The 18012-nt window shown below is 38.8% G+C and overlaps 2 protein-coding genes across 2 annotated transcripts; both read left to right on the forward strand.

The window, feature by feature from the left end:
* Positions 1-244: 244 nt before the first annotated feature.
* il17a/f2 (interleukin 17a/f2) lies at positions 245-2418 on the forward strand. Its single transcript, XM_020927460.2, has 3 exons — positions 245-405; positions 933-1084; positions 2175-2418. Exons 1-3 carry the CDS (start codon positions 382-384, stop codon positions 2416-2418), a joined length of 420 nt encoding a protein of 139 aa, XP_020783119.1. The 5' UTR covers positions 245-381.
* A 6818-nt stretch (positions 2419-9236) lies between these two features.
* LOC110162565 (membrane progestin receptor beta-like) lies at positions 9237-16527 on the forward strand. Its single transcript, XM_020927462.2, has 5 exons — positions 9237-9521; positions 10332-10444; positions 12438-12594; positions 14598-14810; positions 16234-16527. The coding sequence occupies exons 1-5, from the start codon at positions 9237-9239 to the stop codon at positions 16525-16527; spliced, it is 1062 nt and encodes a 353-aa protein (XP_020783121.1).
* Positions 16528-18012: the final 1485 nt, after the last annotated feature.

An 18012-nucleotide genomic window follows, 5' to 3' on the forward strand; every position in this document is an offset into this window, starting at 1 on the left:
TGCATGTGGACATATCACCTTGATAAACTTATATCTGTAGTAGAGCTAAAATTAGTCATCTGATGAGTGATGGAAGCTTAGTGATTAGAAAACATTTTGTGATTGGCCGTAAACACCTGACAGAGGTGATGGAGTGCACAGATAACGTTTTTGTAGGCCAGAATTTACCATGAGATCTCCTCTCAAAGGCTATAAGAGGGCACATAAGGACAGAACGAGATCTAACACTGAGGAGCTCTGAAGAACCAAAGTGTTGACAGTGTTTTCAGAACTGGACCTATCTGGACAGTGTTTGCAGACCGCGCAAGAATCCAAACACAGGACAGTGTTATCATACCAGGAAATACACCAAAAAGACTTATTAGTGAAACGGCCGGCAGCATGAGGAATCTCAACATACTTTTGGTGAGAATACATTCAAATGCCCAGAACATCACGTATAGGTTTTACAACATATGACCATAGCTGTGTTCAGTTTTATCAACAATTAGCATGCTATCGGCATACTTCTTGATTATTGGACAATAAAATAAGATGCAGACAGCACACTTATTTTGACCTCAAAAGCTGCTTCTACAATATATCTGTAAGGGGGGAAACATCATTTCTGATAAAATCTGATTCAGGCTCTTAAGTGGCAGGTGAAAAGATAGTAACTGTATGAATCATGATCAAATCAAAATTGTGATCCTAGCTCTATGAACAAAATGTGGAATGATTTTTTGGCATATAGCCCAGCCTGATGAGATGTAGAATTGTTTGGGTCCTGTATAGTTCAGGTTAAGTTCTGGGTGCGAGTGTGAATGCATCAAAAAGCAGTCTACTGCCAGGTGTGGGACATGGTTATGTTTGTTTCATTTAGTGTCAAAGAAAAGTACGGTTGTAGCTTAGTAGTAAATGTGAAAATCCATAACTAATCCTCCCTTCCTCAGGTCTGTTGCAGTGTGTGGTGGGCAGGAGCAGCTCGCCGGAGGGGCTGTGACACCAAGTTGGATCTGTCCACTAACTCCCCACGTCTGTCTCAGGCCATGGGGGAAAGCACATACGACATACACAGCCGCTCTCTGTCTCCCTGGACCTGGAAGTAAGCCTCTCAAACCTTCTGCTATGACTTGTCAATGGAGCTCAACAGCCTAGCCTCTTTAGCAGGAGCCTGCACCACAAAATCACCAAAGAACAAGGAAAGTTGATCACTTTTTTTTCACTTTCCCATTTTCCCACATTTTTCAAAAAACTTTATTAGTTTAGTTTAAAGGCATAACAAAGGCTAATAGTTATCTGGTAAATACTAATATGTGAATGTGAATGTAAGAAATGGATTGCAATGTCTTCTCAAAAAAAATAAAAATAAATAAATAATAATAATAATATAATATTGATTATAAATTAATATGTATTTTTTAAGACAAAGTGTGTAGCCTTTTCTGAAAAAAAAAAAAAAAAAAAAAAAGACTAAAATTTAATTATTTCATTATGTATGTTTTTATTGTACTGAAAACATTATTACACAGAGAAACATGTGGGTCACATGTGTCCTTACTGTGAGCGGACTTGCACCTTCACAAAATGGGCTCTTATTTGACTTGGAGGGCTTCCTCCTGCTTGTTTCCATGGAAATGTTGTTCCTTTAGCACTAATCTTCCACAATATGGCATAAAACTTAATCTGTTTCTGTGAAAAATGTTCCAAAGTATAGTTTTAATTTCCTATTTCCATGGAATTATGCAGATGATCTCTCACCTCCAGAAAGTTACATACCATTTTGATCATGTTATATATATGTTATTAAAAAAAACAAAAAAAAACAGACTCATTTACAGTCACAGTGCACTGTTCAGTCTAGACATTATTCATTTTCTCCACACTCAATAATGATACGCTTTAAGCCCTAGTTGTCTTGAAGTGGACTAATGGAAGTGAAGCTGAGTATCAGCTAAGCTCACGACATTCATTTGAAAACATTTATCATGAAAACTTAATTATTTTGTTTTGGTGATCATAAAATAATGATAAGGGAAAGATGACAGTCATATATTTGACTTCCATATTTCACAATTTTTGTGTAACATAGTTAGGCTAGTAAGACTGTTGAGCTCCACGATTGTTTGTACCATGGCATGGAAACATAATTTTAGTTAAGTAATTCTGCATTGCTTTTTTCCGTTTGCGTTTAGAGCATCCACAGTTTCAACACGGATCCCATCTACACTGTGGGAGGCTGAGTGCAACAGCAGTGTCTGCTGGCTTCCCCACAGGAATCAGGAGACAGAGGGTGTGGACATGGGACTTAGCGCAGTGCCCATTTACCAGGTGGTGCTGGTGCTGGAGAAGAAGCAGGGCAGTCGCTGCTTCACCACCGCATTCCATCCTCTGGCTGTGGGCTGCACCTGTGTCAGAGCCCCGACCACCACAACCTGAGCTCCACACCCAAGAGTGTGCATGTCATGTAATCTGTCTTATTATTTTTAGTATTTATTTATTCTGTTTTTTATTTAAAATATATGCCAATAAAAAAGAAAAATAAGTATATCTCTGTTTTTTACAAAATACACATGAAAAACAGCAAAAGAAAATGAAATAGTCAAATGGACAAAGGTTTTAGAGTGAAGCACACACTAAAATCTGATCACCCATTTGGGCCCTGCGATAATGCAGAATATGTTTCAGGGACAGTTAGTGTAACAGACCTAACTAACAAATAGGTTTGTTAGTTTCAGTATAGTTAGTGGCTCCAGCAATCTGATCAGAACTGTAAGCATATGTACAGGTCTTCAGTCCTTTACAAGATCACTTTCTTTGGTCCTCTGGAAAAAGGCCATCTACAGATTCAAACGTTTTATATTCCACTGTATACAGAGTGCGGACCATGCCACTCATCCTCCCGGAGCCTCAGGAAAGCCCCTCTTTGCTTCTGGTTGATTTGGGCATATTCTGCACACTGCACATCAGATGGATGAGTGGCGAAATGTCTTCACTCTAAAACTTTTGCCCAATTGACTGAATAGAATTTCCTTTTGCTATGGAACCTATGAACCTACTGGGGACTTAATATAATTCAAAGTTCAAAAGGTGTGTCAGTGTATGAATGAGTTTCTTTTACTATACAGGGCAGTATTAAAGTTTCTGTAAGCCCCGCTCATGTGTTTCATTTAGCTTAAAAGTTAATAATGACAGTACTCAACTAATACTGACCTGAGATCTTTGACACTTTATGCAATGTAACAGATATAACACATCATGCTCAATGAAATCTATTAATATTATATTTATGGTTTAAGTGAAAATGTATACATAGCTATGGAAAATGCCACGAGAAGTCAGTCTCACTCTGCATTGACTCCTGTGCACATGTTTATGACAGTACAAAAGTTAAACTAGAACACTAAAACCTTTTTTTTTTTACTTTACTAATCTGTATATATATATAGTAGTATTTTTAAAGCTGTGTCTACTGTTCAACTGTCATTTCTTGACAGTTTTTGCGCAAACTAGATAAACTAATCAAAACAGTATTAGAAACAGTAAACAGTCAAAGAGTGTGTGCTGCTTCCAGTTACCACTGTAATTTCAAGTACTTGGTGATATCACACAGGGCTACCCTGACTCCATCCAGGTAACACCGAGCTGCAGGGACACTTCAAACTCTGCACTTGTTAGACCAATCACACTGTTCTTCGTATGTCCAGACCCACAGACTGTAAAAAAAAAAAAAGTGGACTAAGCGAGTATGATGTGCTAGCGTTGTGATGCTAAATGAAGCTCGAGATGCTAATGGTTACAGGAGCAAATTTGGAGTCAGGCTCTATATATATATATTATATATTATATATTAATAGGATTTTTTTGATGGACAAAATAGTAAACTAGAAAAGCACTCAGAGAGCGCAGACCTCCGCCAAGGACTACCCCCATTTTTTATATAAATTGCGATAAAATCAGTCTTCTGGATCAGATCCGGATCAGCCTTTGGAATCTGAAAGAGGATCCCATTGTCCATCCTTGAGTCAAATTTCATGGGGTTTGGTCAATAATTAACTGAGATATTGAGAATCAAAATTTTTATCCCCATATACCACAATGTTAACTAAAATTTCAAAGTGATCCAGAATCCAGGATTTCTTCCGGATCACCCCCAAAATGAAATCAGTTCTTCCTTTTCACATTTCCAACAAATCCTGAAAATTTCATCAAAAGCGGTCCATAACTTTTTGAGTTATGTTGCTAACAGACAAACAAACAAACAAACAAACAGACAAACGCCGGCAAAAACATAACCTCCTTGGCGGAGGTATAAAAAAAAACATAAGATCATGTAGTGTGAGTTACGACAAACTTTTTAAAACCAAAATGACGTGGCTCACAGCAGCAGTTACAGCGAGAGGGGCAACAATAATCCAATGTGGGAGCTGGAAGAGCCACATGTAAACTTCCTATTTAGAATGCAGTGGCTAGCATTTATATTTACAGTCTATGTTCAGAACACATCCCTCCTCTTCCCCTCACTCTTTTCTTTAGTTCTCAGGTACTGGCCAGTTTAGCAGCTCTGTACTATGGTTGGTCTTGTTTAGTCTCACTTTGACTGTGAAAACATATTTGATTTGGGCAGATCTACAGTTCACTGTTTAAAACTTAATACAATCTGAAATGCTCACTTGTCCTTTATAATCTGAGTGGACACTGTGTAGAAGCAGCATTGTCAGCAGAGTGTGGTATGTGGTCTCATGACATGCCTGAAGAACAAGCAAAGCCTCCTCTGTCACACCCCAGGCAGCCAAGAGGGTCCGGACAAGGATAGACCAAGCATGTGCGAGAGACCTGTTGTCCTGGAGATATTTTGGAGTTTGGATTTACTCAGGTCTTCTTTGTTATGTTTTAAACTCTATCTAAGCCATTACATGCTGGAACGAACACACATGAATACAGAAGCCTGCTGCTGCCAGGTAAGTGAAAATGTATGAACTGCTAGCCCGAACACTTCGTCCTTTCTCTCACTCTGATGTTGATAGATACTATATAAAAAGAGATAATGACAGGCTGCTGTTTCCACATGGGTCTCATTCAATATCTCGGATTTTATACAAATCTGTCCCCAGTAGTAGAATTTGGTTATGACATCCATTTTTCGCTTTCATTAATGGCTGCATTACAAATAACCATTGAGAACTGTTGTGGGAAAAAAAACAGGACTAACCAGGCTGGTGCCATTTAGTGCCTCCATTCAATTTCATTTCTCTCCAGCGACTAGGCCCTTCTTCCTATAGGATTTGGGAAAAGTTTTACATACGTCACGACCAAATAGCAGTAATCGGTTAAATAAAAAAAGGACCCACTTACTGTCAAGAGAACAATTGCTGCGAGGTCAGACGGTTTCCAAGAAGTGAAACCAGCTGATTAATCAGGCTAGATATGGACAGGGCCTAGGCCTAGAGACCAACAGCCTCTTCCGAGTGTCCTCTCTCCAGTCAGTCTTTCTCACCATCTCCCCCAGAGCAACTCCTCTCCAGAGCATCTTCTCAGAGAAAGCCCTCCCAACCATCTCTCCCCAGAGCATCTGAGCTCTGAGTATTTACACAGAAATACAAGTTGCATACATATCAAAGCAAAGTGACTTTTCACAGATTTATGCTAATCAACAATATTATAACATACACCATAACATACATTTGAAGACAACTAAGACTACACAGAGTTTCCTGGAGGATGGGGACAGTTTTGTTGCTGAGCCTTTACACATGCTAATGACTGGTCTGGTTTAAGGAAGAAATCACATTCACTTACACAAAGACAGATTGTGAGAAGTCTGTCCACAATATAAATTTCCATCACAGAACCATGTTGAAAGTAGCCTTGCTCTGAACTAGAAGAAAATAAAGTCATGCACAGTCTTTTTAATCAGTTTTTCATGTATTCATGTCTGTTCTTCATATTTGTATGCCAAAAAACCCAAAAGGTCCAAAGATCACATTTTTACTTATTGGTCTGGTTGTATCTTGTATTAACATGGAATGCAATCTCATATATAGCTTATAACACTAATCCTTCACTAAGTAAAGAGGGGGTTTTATGCAAAATCGACTTTATGAGCTTTCTACCATGTTAAACCTTTGTTTTCCAATCAAAAACTTGTTTGAGGAGGATTTATACGTCATCCAAGCATGTCTGAGTAATCTTGAGATCTCTACTGGGCCCTATTCGAACCCTCCTTATGGTTAGCAGTCTTATCAAAAGTTCAGCCCACAAGCCTATGTCACCCACGCTCTGTGCAACAAGTCTGCATAAATATACAAAACCATGATACAAATCTGTACGAAACTTCACAAACCTGATATGATGTGCACGGCTATTGTAATGTAATTGCACAATGAAGGGGGAGTGACTTAGCATGGGAGTGCAAGGGAAAGGGAGGCTAAGAGTGTCAAAGCCAAAACTAAAACTTGTTAAACATGTTAATAGGTTGTTTTCGGTGAATACAGCATTTTCAAAACAAAAAAATTTAACATGGTGATGTAAATACGGTATGTGTTATCAGTTAATACCCCACACATGTGTAATAGGCCACCCCCTCCTTTAAGTAGTCTTGATATAAAAGTAAAATTGACTGTCAACCTGTTGTGGCTCGAAATGGTTCGATGCAATTTCTTGAGTATGTTAGATTTTAGAATCATTAATTAGCTGGTTGTTAGCATAAATTCTAATTTCAATGCTAAATTGCTAAATCAAAAAAGTTCATTCAACGCTGATACTTATCTATGTTTTCTAATGTGGCTCTGGTGTTTAAGATATTTGATGGCTAACCCTAACTCTCTCATTGAAAATGCATTAGAGCTTTAGAATTAAGGCGTTCCACTGTAAAAGTCTGGAACGGTGTAAATAAGAACATGTCTCTACTATAAAGAAGTGGACCAAGGGAGCATGACATCACCCAAGGCAGTCGGCTCCACTCGAATGAAGCTCACGAGACTAGCATTTATAGAAGGAGTGAATTTGAAGGCGAGTACCATATTAGGAATAGGAATTGATTTGACAATGACAAAATATTGAAATTAAAACACTAGGATCATGTAGAGCGGGTTAATACAAACACTTAAAGATCAAAACGGCAAGGCTCACAGAAGCAGTTACAGAGATGCTCACTTCCTATTTGGAACGTGGTGGCTTGCGGGTCAGCTATGCACATATATACAGTATGTCTATGGACTAGTTTATATGATCTGTGTAAACGAAAACAAATAAAGTTATTCATATGCCATTTGATATTGCTCTTATATTCGTATTGCATTTGATATTTTGCAGCCGATGTCATCAACATTCACCTGGTGGGTGAAGCAAACTAGAAGCAATATTCTGTCTGAAACTTGTGACTTAAATTAGATTTTAATCTGAGCGTTAGCACAATCTAACCCATAGACTGTATATATAAATGGACATAGCTAAGGTGCTAGCTGCCGTATTCCAGATAAGAAGTTTTGCATGCGGCTCTTTTGGCTTCTTCTGACCCTGGCTCCCATTGACTTACATTGGAACATTGTGGAAACTCGCTCTGAAATTGCAGCAGTGAGCCTTGTCATTTTGGTCTTAAAATGTTCGCATTAGCTTGCTTTACGTGATCCTTTTGTTTTTTCCTCACTATTTTGTCCTTCAAAAAAATCCTATTCATAATATAGAGCAGGGGTCTCCAACCTGTAGCTTGGGAGCTTGCCACCCTTTTCCTAGTAGCTCGCCAAGGGATTTCTGAATTACACATATTGTCCTGAATAAATAAAAAATGATGAATTAAATGCTTATTATGATTGTTCATGTATAATTTTGATGCCTAACAGTGTACACTAATAAATGAATAATGGTTTATGTTTTATAGGCCTCTAACTGCATGTCATTTAAGGCTCGCTCGCATAGCTCTTAAAAATATATATAATTCCTTGTGACGGCTAAAAATAGTAGCTCTCTGGCATTTTCATTTTGTAAAGGTTGCTGGCAAGAGGAAAAAAGTTGGAGATACCTGATATAGAGCCTGGCTCCAGATTAGTTCCTGTAACGGTTAGCATCACGGGCTTCATTAGAGCGGCGCTATGGGTGACGTCACACTCTCTTAGTCCACTTCTTTTATACAATCTATGATCTGACCATAAAGAACGGTTTTAGAATGGTTAGAACTACAATATGTGAACTTTTACAATTTTATATTGTTAAATAAGTCCCTCTCAAATAGGGTGACCACATTTTCAAAATAAACAACTGAGACAGTCCTGGTTTGTGGTGGTTGGTAATAATAAAATTGTGAAACAAGTTCTGCACTCGGCACTAATGTGAGTAGGTATAGTCACATTTTCTTTGTGTTTTGGTCACTTTTAAGCAGCTTTTCTGTATTTTACCGATTATGTTATATTTATGCCTCTCTTTACTTTCGGCAGGGATCAAATTGGTCAAAAATAGGGACACCTGGGACATTTCTTGTACAAAACTGGAACAAATCACTGGTTTTGGATAAATCTGCTGGGAGAGGGGACACACGGCTCAAAACTCTGACTGTCCTGGGTAAATAGGGACACCTGGTCACCCTCTCAAATAACATTAGAGTCACAAACTAGCTAGCAAGTAAAGCACTTTGAATTACTTTGTGTACGAATTGTGCTATACAAATAAACTTGCCTTGCCTTGCCTTGCCTAGCATGGGCCAACATGTTTTCAGTTTATCACTGTAAAGTTTTTAAGTTGAAAATCAGGAGCACGGACACTCGGATTGATCTCAGGCTACTGATAATTTGCAATTTGGATGCATTTTAAGACTTAGATCTTAAAAGAATGAGAACACATCAATTATCCCACACACTGTCTTACTTGCAAATTGTGAGATTTATTGGGACAAATCGTGCAACATTTCGGCACTAGACCTTTATCAGGCAAACATAATGAGGCCTAGTGCCAAAACGTTGCACAGTTTGTCCTAATAAATCTCACAATTTGCAAGTAAGACGGTGTGCAGGATAACTGATGTGCAAATTTCTCATTCTTTGAAGATCTAATCAGACTGAGCTGCTGAACATTCTGCCATACACATGCATGCAGTCTTCCCCAAGCATGATGTCACTGCAAAGTGTCAATTCAAAAAGCTGGAAATACTGTAGGCTGTCTACAGATTATGAAAATGTGAAATCCTTCTCTTTTTGTAAACAGTGAGATGATGACAGAAGAAAGCAGGACCTTCTGAAGTCATCCTTACAGAAGTGGACCACAGGATGTCTTCTGTGTCCTTGTCCCTCCCCTCGATGCCCGCCCCTCTGTTGTCTATCCTGCGAAAGCTCCTCCCTTCGCTTCCCCCTACTGGTCGAGACATGGATGTTCCCCCTTTGTACAGAGAAGCATTCGTGCTGTCAGGGTACCGGCCTTTAGGTCTGCCCTGGAGGTGCTATGTGCTCAGCCTGTTTCAGATGCACAAGGACACGGTGACAGTTTGGTGCCCTCTACTGGCTGCAGTGGCTATGATGGTGCGGTTCCTGTTCTTCACGGTTCTCCAGGGAGGGGTAGGTATAACTTTGTTTTGGAATTCATATACCATGCAGTTAGCAAATAGTTCTAAATAAACTACATTGCAAAAAAGCTTAAGATATAAACACTTAAATCGCTTGAAAATTAAAATGATTTAAAAGTAGTGAAATCTGTCCATGCAGCAAGATAATTTTACTTGACAAGTTATATTAAAATAAACTACCTCTACCTTAATTCTCTGGTATAGTAAGTAGATAATAAATCTGAAAACAAGATGAATAACCAGATATAAGTTTTAAAATCTTGGCCAGATCAGAGAAATTTGCAGTGTAAGTGAACTGAGTATTTAGACATTTCTCTCTGTCTCTGCTTTGACTCTTCTGAAAATCTAGGTTATTACAATAATATGTGATTAAAGAGGGGGTATTAGGCAGAATCAGCTTTTATGGAGCTTTCTACCATGTTATGTAAGTACCTCATCAAAAAAAAAAAAAGTCTCAAGAGACGTTTCTCTCGTGTGACCTATTTTTACTTCCTTATGATCTTTTTTTTCCATCAACGTACAAACTCAAGATACAAAACAGTACAATATGACTTCACAAACCTGATGTGATGTGCAGTAGATATTTAATTTGCGAAGCATGATGATTGTGTTGTGTTTTGCTCTGAAGGGAAATTGACTCTGAGGAGAGCTAGGGGAGGGGAGAGTCAGAACTGTACATTTTCAAAAGAATAAAAAGTAACATTTTGCTCTAAATATATTACTCTACAGAACTGATCAAACGAATATCCCCTGTTTAGGAGCCTATTTGCCTTGCTTTGATATGATCTCATGTTTACCTCAGGGTGTGCTGGGGGTGCGGCTGTGGGCTCCTGAGGGCCCAGGTGTCTCCTTGGACCCCAGCTCTCTGCCTCTGCTGCTCTATGTTCTGTCTGCGGTCCTCTGCCTCAGCTGCAAGTAAGGCCTTTTTTTTTTACTACATATATATATATATATATATATATATATATATATATATATATATATATATATATATATATATATATATATATATATATATTATATATATATATATATATATATATATCCAGCACCCTGAGACTGTACGCAGGCCGGAAGGAAGGGGGCCGAGGACTAGTGAGTGTGGGAACCACTGTCCAGGATGAAACATCCAAGCTCCTTGAGTACATCAAGGACAAGGCCCCGGCAGATGAGGTGCTCAGAGAATGTCTCAGACAGTGGGGTCCAGAGGAAGAGGTGCTGGAGGGACCATCATGGCAGGACAAACCCCTACATGGGGCAAACCACCGGAACATAACTGAAGTGGCTGATATCAAGAAATCCTACCAATGGCTTGAGAGGGCTGGTCTGAAGGACAGCACAGAGGCACTGATCCTGGCTGCTCAGGAGCAGGCCCTGGGCACTCGAGCAATAGAGGCCCAGATCTACCACACCAGACAAGACCCACGGTGTAGACTGTGCAAAGAGGCTCCTGAGACAGTCCAGCACATAACTGCAGGGTGTAAGATGCTGGCAGGGAAAGCATACATGGAGTGACATAACCAAGTGGCAGGCAGAGTGTACAGAAACATCTGTGCAGAGTACGGGCTGGGAACCCCAGGATCAAGGTGGGAAACACCTCCAAAGGTTGTGGAGAATGACCGAGCCAAGATCCTGTGGGACTTCCAGATACAGACTGACAGAATGGTGATGGCGAACCAACCAGTTATAGTGGTGGTGGATAAGAAACAGAGCAGAGCCGTGGTGGTGGACATCGCAATACCAAGTGATGGTAATATCAGGAAAAAGGAACATGAGAAACTAGAGAAATACCAGGGGCTCAAGGAAGAGCTGGAGAGAGCCTGGAAAGTAAAGGCATCAGTGGTGCCTGTGGTGATCGGAGCACTTGGGGCTGTAACCCCCAAACTGGAAGAGTGGCTTCAACAGATACCGGGAAAAACAATGGACATCTCAGTCTAGAAAAGTGCAGTACTGGGAACAGCAAAGATACTGCGCAGAACTCTCAAGCTCCCAGGCCTCTGGTAGAGGACCCGAGCTGAATGAGGGTGAGAGACCTACCACCGTGGAAGGTGAGAAACACATTTATTATAACTATATATATATATATATACATATATATATATATATATATATATATATATATATATATATATATATATATATATATATATATATATATATATATATATATATATATAATACATTATGAATACAATAACAATACAATACATACAAAATTACCAAGATCAGACTGAGGGTAATAAAGAGAAAGGGGAAAATTTTCATACATTATACAGCAGTGTTTCCCAAACTTTTTTGGGTGGATCTATATTTTAAAAGTTACAAATCTTCACGACCCAAGTCAAAAGATATTATTCATAAATCACAAAATAAAGGTGGATTTGACCATTATTGAACATTAATGAGAATATTTTATTGTTGACTGAGTGATCATGTCTCTGAACAATTAATTTTACTCAAGTTTTAAACAATGAAAAATAGTATTTGAACCAGCAATAAAAGGATCTGTAAGGAGCCTATTTGTACATAATATAGTGCAGAGCCTATTTGTATATAGTTTATTGCAGAGTCTATTTGTATATAGTATATTGCAGATGTACATGCAGATCGTGACAAGGCTACCCCAAAAAACCCACATGAGGATCACAACCCAGTCTTTGGGAAACAATGTTATACAGTATATCCCTAAAAGAAAGGTATATACATACACACTTCAGGTCCAGATATTTTTTGTGAATTTAACTCCGCAGGGCCTTCTTGAGTGAAGCAAGAGATCTAACCACTCAGCCGCGGTGCCATCATGTGTGTCTTTATGTCTCCTGGAGTGTCTTCATGTCTCCTGATGTGTCCTTTCTTGCTGTCTCTATGTCTCATAGTGCCCTCTCATCTACATGGTGTTATTTTACAGTGCAGTGTCTCTCCTCCTCTACCCCTACACCAGCTGTGTGCGCTCCTGCCTACTCCTCCTGGACTCTGTGGGGCGAGGGGTGCATCAGGCTGGGCGTGCTCTGGCTCTCAGTCTGTACAGCTCTGATGCTTCCTGGACAGAGAGTGCTGTGGGCCAGGTCGGTTTTCTGTACCACCAAAAAATGTCTCATATAATAGTATTTGGGTATTAATTTGGTATTTAACTTTGTATAACTTGAAATAATGCAACACTCTGGGCATTAGAAAAGCATTCTGTATGTTTTAGTAGATTTTAAATATCTGCTTCTCTAATGAACATATTGTTGCTTTTTAGGACTGCAATCGACAATTATTTAGCAGTCAACTAGTCAGCAATTATTTTTTCCTATTAATTGATTGGTCAAAAATGAATGTACAACAGAAATAAATACATTATCAACAGAAGTTGAAATATGGTGACTGAAGGCTTCTAAAATGAGAATATTTACAAATCAATGTTGAAATTCAGAAATGGTTTCTTCTATTTTTATATATTTTTAAAATTATACCACTGCCTTTTTTATTTTAAAAACAAAGTCTTTTGTATTAATTTTTATAGTCAACTCGGCACAATTAGCCATTAATTGTTGTAGCCCTATTGCTGTATTTACCTGGCCAGTTAGAAGTACATAATTTAAAAAACAAACAAAGACAAGTGGATCTGGAGCCATATCCTGTCTCCCTGATTTCAAAGAGCATGATTGAGAGGTAGATTAACCAGTTAGACAGGCACACAGTCCGTTCATGTCAAAAACAAACGTGGCTGCTTACACATAAAAAAGGAGAAAATTTGACATAAAGGACTAAGAAACGGGTGCGGATTTTTAAAGAATCAACAACTGAAGCACCAAACCAAATCACAAATTTCAGGTTAAAGAAGTTATATATTTTGTTCTGAATGTTATGAGAATTTTCATGAGGAGCTGTCTTCCAGATTTGATGGAAACATGCTACAAATTAGCAGCTGTGGTTGGATCATTTTGTGTTTTGACAGAGGTTTTTCACACTCTATGCTTCTGTATTTGAACAGAATGTAGAAGGGACTGGCTGGCCAGATAGTTGATGTATGGTATAAACTTATCTATAATTCAATTAAAGGTATGGTTTGGGGATACAGGTTGCCAAGTTTGATGCCATTTGCAGGAACTTTTCAGGTTAAAAAACATCTAGTTTCAGCCCCTCCACCTAAAAACTTAAATTGATAAGGTCCCTGTGAGGGCAAATAAATTTAGATTTGTAGGAATGAATTAGTCTGAAACACTGTTTGTTTAAATTGGTTAGCTGTGTAATGCAGGTCAAAATGTATATGAACAAAAATACATTAAAGTGGGAATAAACACCTAAACTCTGCCCACAACTACATTGAAAAGCTGCTAAATTGGGCAGTAAATGGATGATTAAGCGGGAGAGTGGGGGAAGTAGGAGGACGGGGTCTGGCACAAAAATTGCCCCCCCAAAAAAAAAGACTAGGAACAGTTGATAACAGGCTCTAGTCACGCTTACCAGAAGTCATTTGGAAACATGTGAATGACGCCTTCCAGTGTAGTTACCGACACTGGGCATGTGATAAAACCATGGATTCAGCAGCAGCGGTCTTCCCAACCTGCCAAAGCTTTCCATGGGAGACGTGACTCATCACATATTCAATGTCACTTGCAGACAGCTGGTTGTAACTGTTGGGTCTACTGAAAATAAAGCAACATTACTTTTTTTCTTTTTTTAAGATAGTTTTTTATGAGGTTAGACAAATTATAATGCATAAATGAATAAGCAATTTCTAAAAGGAAAAAAGAAAGAATACTATGACATCTAGATGAACAAAACCAGGCCACATTCTCAGTTTTCCCAGATTTTGTCAGAGTTACTATCTCCAAGAGAGCCCATAGGAAGTCGTCATACGCATGTTTCCAAACGTCTTCCTGGTTTGTGACATAAGCATGAATAGAGCCTGTTTAAAATACTATACACACAGAGTAGTAGCAAAACAAAATTGGCTTAGTATGTGGATCCACTTTAATCTGTTATATGTTATAAACTGTTATATTTCTGTTATAATCTGATCTGTATTTGATTTGGAAACATGAGAGACATCACATAGTTTCATCCTTTGTATGATCTTCAGCTCTACTTCCCCACTGCTGCTGTCCTAGCGTGGTTATCTTGCACCACTGGCTGCTGTGTGGAGCTGTACCCCCACCGTCCAAACCTCCTCCACCGCAAGCTGCTGTGGGGAGGACCTGTGCTTCTGGCCTTCCTCCTGGACATCAGCCCAGTGGCCCGACGCCTCTACACCTGCTCCTGGAACAACCAGGCAGTACTGCTGCACAGCCTACAGGTGTCACTATACTCTATCACACTGAGAATTGGGTATTACCGACTGTATATATAAATGGACATAGGTAACCCACTAGCCGCCGTGTTCCAAACATGGATCTGTAATTTGAACTGGATACCAACTCTGCCCCTCTGTTCCCATGTGAGACTGATACTCCGCTCTATTGGTACTGCAGCTCCCAGGGGCTCCGGCCCAGAAAGACTTGTCCCGATGCATTTTTTGTGAAATCAAACTGCTCGTGTTCAGCTGACAGAGCATCCACAGCTTTCACAAAGGTCGAATTTGTAGGATTTTTTTGCACTCTGGGCAGGGCTATCCCAGTATTCAGGAAGTAATGAAGAAAACCAAACAACTCAAGCCCCTTGTATTTAGAGAAAATGTCAGATTTGATGGGCAAGAGTAAACAACAGCTGTTAAGCTAATAGGCCCTGTGAGGTTACTCGTTAGTTACTCTGTTAGTTGGTTGTCTGCATAATTAGCCCTTGTCATATTTACACTGTATTTAAGTATGATTTTTTAAATGTCTGTAATGCATCACATAGCATGCTACAGACCGAGCTGGCTAAACAGGCATTTACATGACAAAAACAATCCCTTTCTTAATTTAGAATAAAATTTCATTGTAGACCTCATTGTTTGGAGAATAATAGGCAAATTGAATTATGTTTTAATTGTATACAACTAATCGAGTAACTAAAAGACAGCTGTTTTTAACACTTGCCTGACAAAGTTGATATTTTCTTCTAAGTACACGGGGCTTGAGTTGTTAGAGCAATTATTTACCAGATAGCCTAGTATATTAACTATTACAGTTAATGAAACATCACATAATTAATTATTTATTGTCTAGTGTTAATGTAGATTTTCAGCTTTTTTTTTTTTTTTCTCAAAATAAATTGAGGTGGGTGTGTTAATGAAACAGGGTCTGAAATACTTGCTCATATCACCACATTAAAGTAATATTATCTGGAGGCCTAAAAGGGAGATTGGGCAGGGTTTACTTGCTCTCTAAACTAGATATGTTCATATCTAGATTTTGGGACAAAATAAGAATACCAGGGTCATGTAGAGTGGGTTAATACAAATATTTTAAGACCAAAATCACAGCGGCGGTTACAGAGAGAGGGATGCAAAGTGAACTGGGACCAGAGTAGATGGAGCTGGAGGCACGCCCATGCTCACAGTCTAGCAGGTTAGCTAAGTTCATCTACATGAACAGTCTATAGTGATGTTATAGACATCACTGTAGACTGCAGCGCACACTCAAAAGTAGGAAACTGACCTAGTTTGCTTCAGAAAATGGACTAGGAACAGTAGAGTATGCTACTAGAACGCTATGTACACAATTAATTTGAAGAAAAAAATAAAAAATCTTTTAACCCTCTGATACAATGGCCTAACTATTCTCCATGTTGCCCTGCAGGTGGTGCTGTTTCTGTTGGCAGCCTTGTTCTTCTCCTGCCCCGTGCCTGAGTGCCTATCTCCGGGTGGTTTTGACATTCTGGGCCACAGTCGACAGCTCTTACAGGTTCTGCTGACTCTGTCCATCGTGTGCCAGCAGGAGGCGCTGTTGCAGGACTTCTCGTGGCGGCGGGCAGGACTGGTCAGGAGGGTGGGAGAGGAGAGCTTGCTGTGGTCCTGTGCTGTATTCTCTGTGGTCACTCTGAGCTGCTCGGTCACCGCCCTGGCTCTAAGGCGCTGCAGAGTGCCCAGATAAGACATCCCACATCTCTGCAAGTGCTAAGAACTATGTGGTGTTAAAGAAGGGATATATGCATTTTTATTTTATTTTTTTAAGCTGGCTACCATGTTATAATTGTTCCCTCATCAAAAACATGTCTAAAGGGTTTTTTATGCCATCCATGCATGTTTGAGTAATCTAGCAATCTCTCACAGGCCCTATTTGCATCCTCCTTGTAAGATTCTGTCCAATGCTCCACCCACAAACCTAAGTAATCCATGCTCCCAGATGACAATTCCCTTTAAATGTACAAAAGCATGATAGAAAACTGTACACAATAACTTAACAAACTTTTCGCAATGTGCGGTAGTTTCATTGGCAGGATGTAAGCTGATTGTGTTGTGACAGTACTCTGAAGGGGAAAGTGACTTAGCGCAGAAAGCAAATGTAGGGGGCACAGGAGTGAGGGGGAATATCAAAAACATCTTAAACCATCGATGAATAAAGCATTTTCAGAACAATTAAAGGTAACATGGGGATCTGAATATGTTTTGTATTAGCAGTTAATACCACATAGAAGTAAAATACCCCTGCTTTAAGTATCGATATGCTCATGACTAATTTTGTGTAAGGAACGAAATACTGAAAAGATGAAGTTGTAACTGAGCAATAGGACAATTTTTGTAAGTAAATTTGTAAGTTAATTAAAAACCTATGACAATAATGCTTTTGTTTTTGTCCTTTTTGTTGTTGTTGTTGAAAAGTTACACATGAGGCTTTATATAATTTAAAATTTTTCTTTACTTTTGGAAAAGTTTTTTTCTTTTCTTTTGTCACTCTGCACCCTGGAGACATTTACTTAGACCAACTTTATTGATCCTCATGGAAATTATTTGGACAACGTAGCTCACACATCGCAGTATATTATAATAACTAAGAGAAAAAAATATATATAAATGGTAATAATTCTAAATGAGTATCAATAATAGCAGGAGACTGGTGTCAGATAAAGTCTAATTATATAAATGTATATGTAAGTGTAAATAAAATAGTAATAGTAGAAAAATAAAATAATAAACATGTATCTCAGCTTTATACAAGAGGTCATAAGGAAAACAGTGCAACAATGATATGATGACTGACAGGACATAAAGTTATCTGTTACATGAGGGTGAGGTGTTGAACAGTTGTATGGAGTATGGTATGAATGTAGTTCTGTACTGATCATAACTTTTAAACACATACACATATATATGTCCTGAAGAAGAGAGTAGTGTTGACTCAATACTAAAATGTTAAATTAAAATTCGATTCTAAGGAATAGACTCGGTATGGTCTTAGTACTTGTTCTGATACAGCCAAGAATGAGTATCTAGTTTCGACACTAGTTTTAATATCAATTAGTATTTGATTTCTGATACCTCTGACAACCCAGAAGAGACCGTAAAACTGTAAGAAGACATTTACAATCAAATGCTAAATTCTGTTAAAAAGCGAATGAAAGCATAAATGGAACTCAGA

This window comes from Boleophthalmus pectinirostris, unplaced genomic scaffold (assembly GCF_026225935.1).
Source record: "Boleophthalmus pectinirostris isolate CB_2022bp ecotype Guang Dong unplaced genomic scaffold, ASM2622593v1 HiC_scaffold_19, whole genome shotgun sequence".
Lineage (NCBI taxonomy): Eukaryota > Metazoa > Chordata > Actinopteri > Gobiiformes > Gobiidae > Boleophthalmus > Boleophthalmus pectinirostris.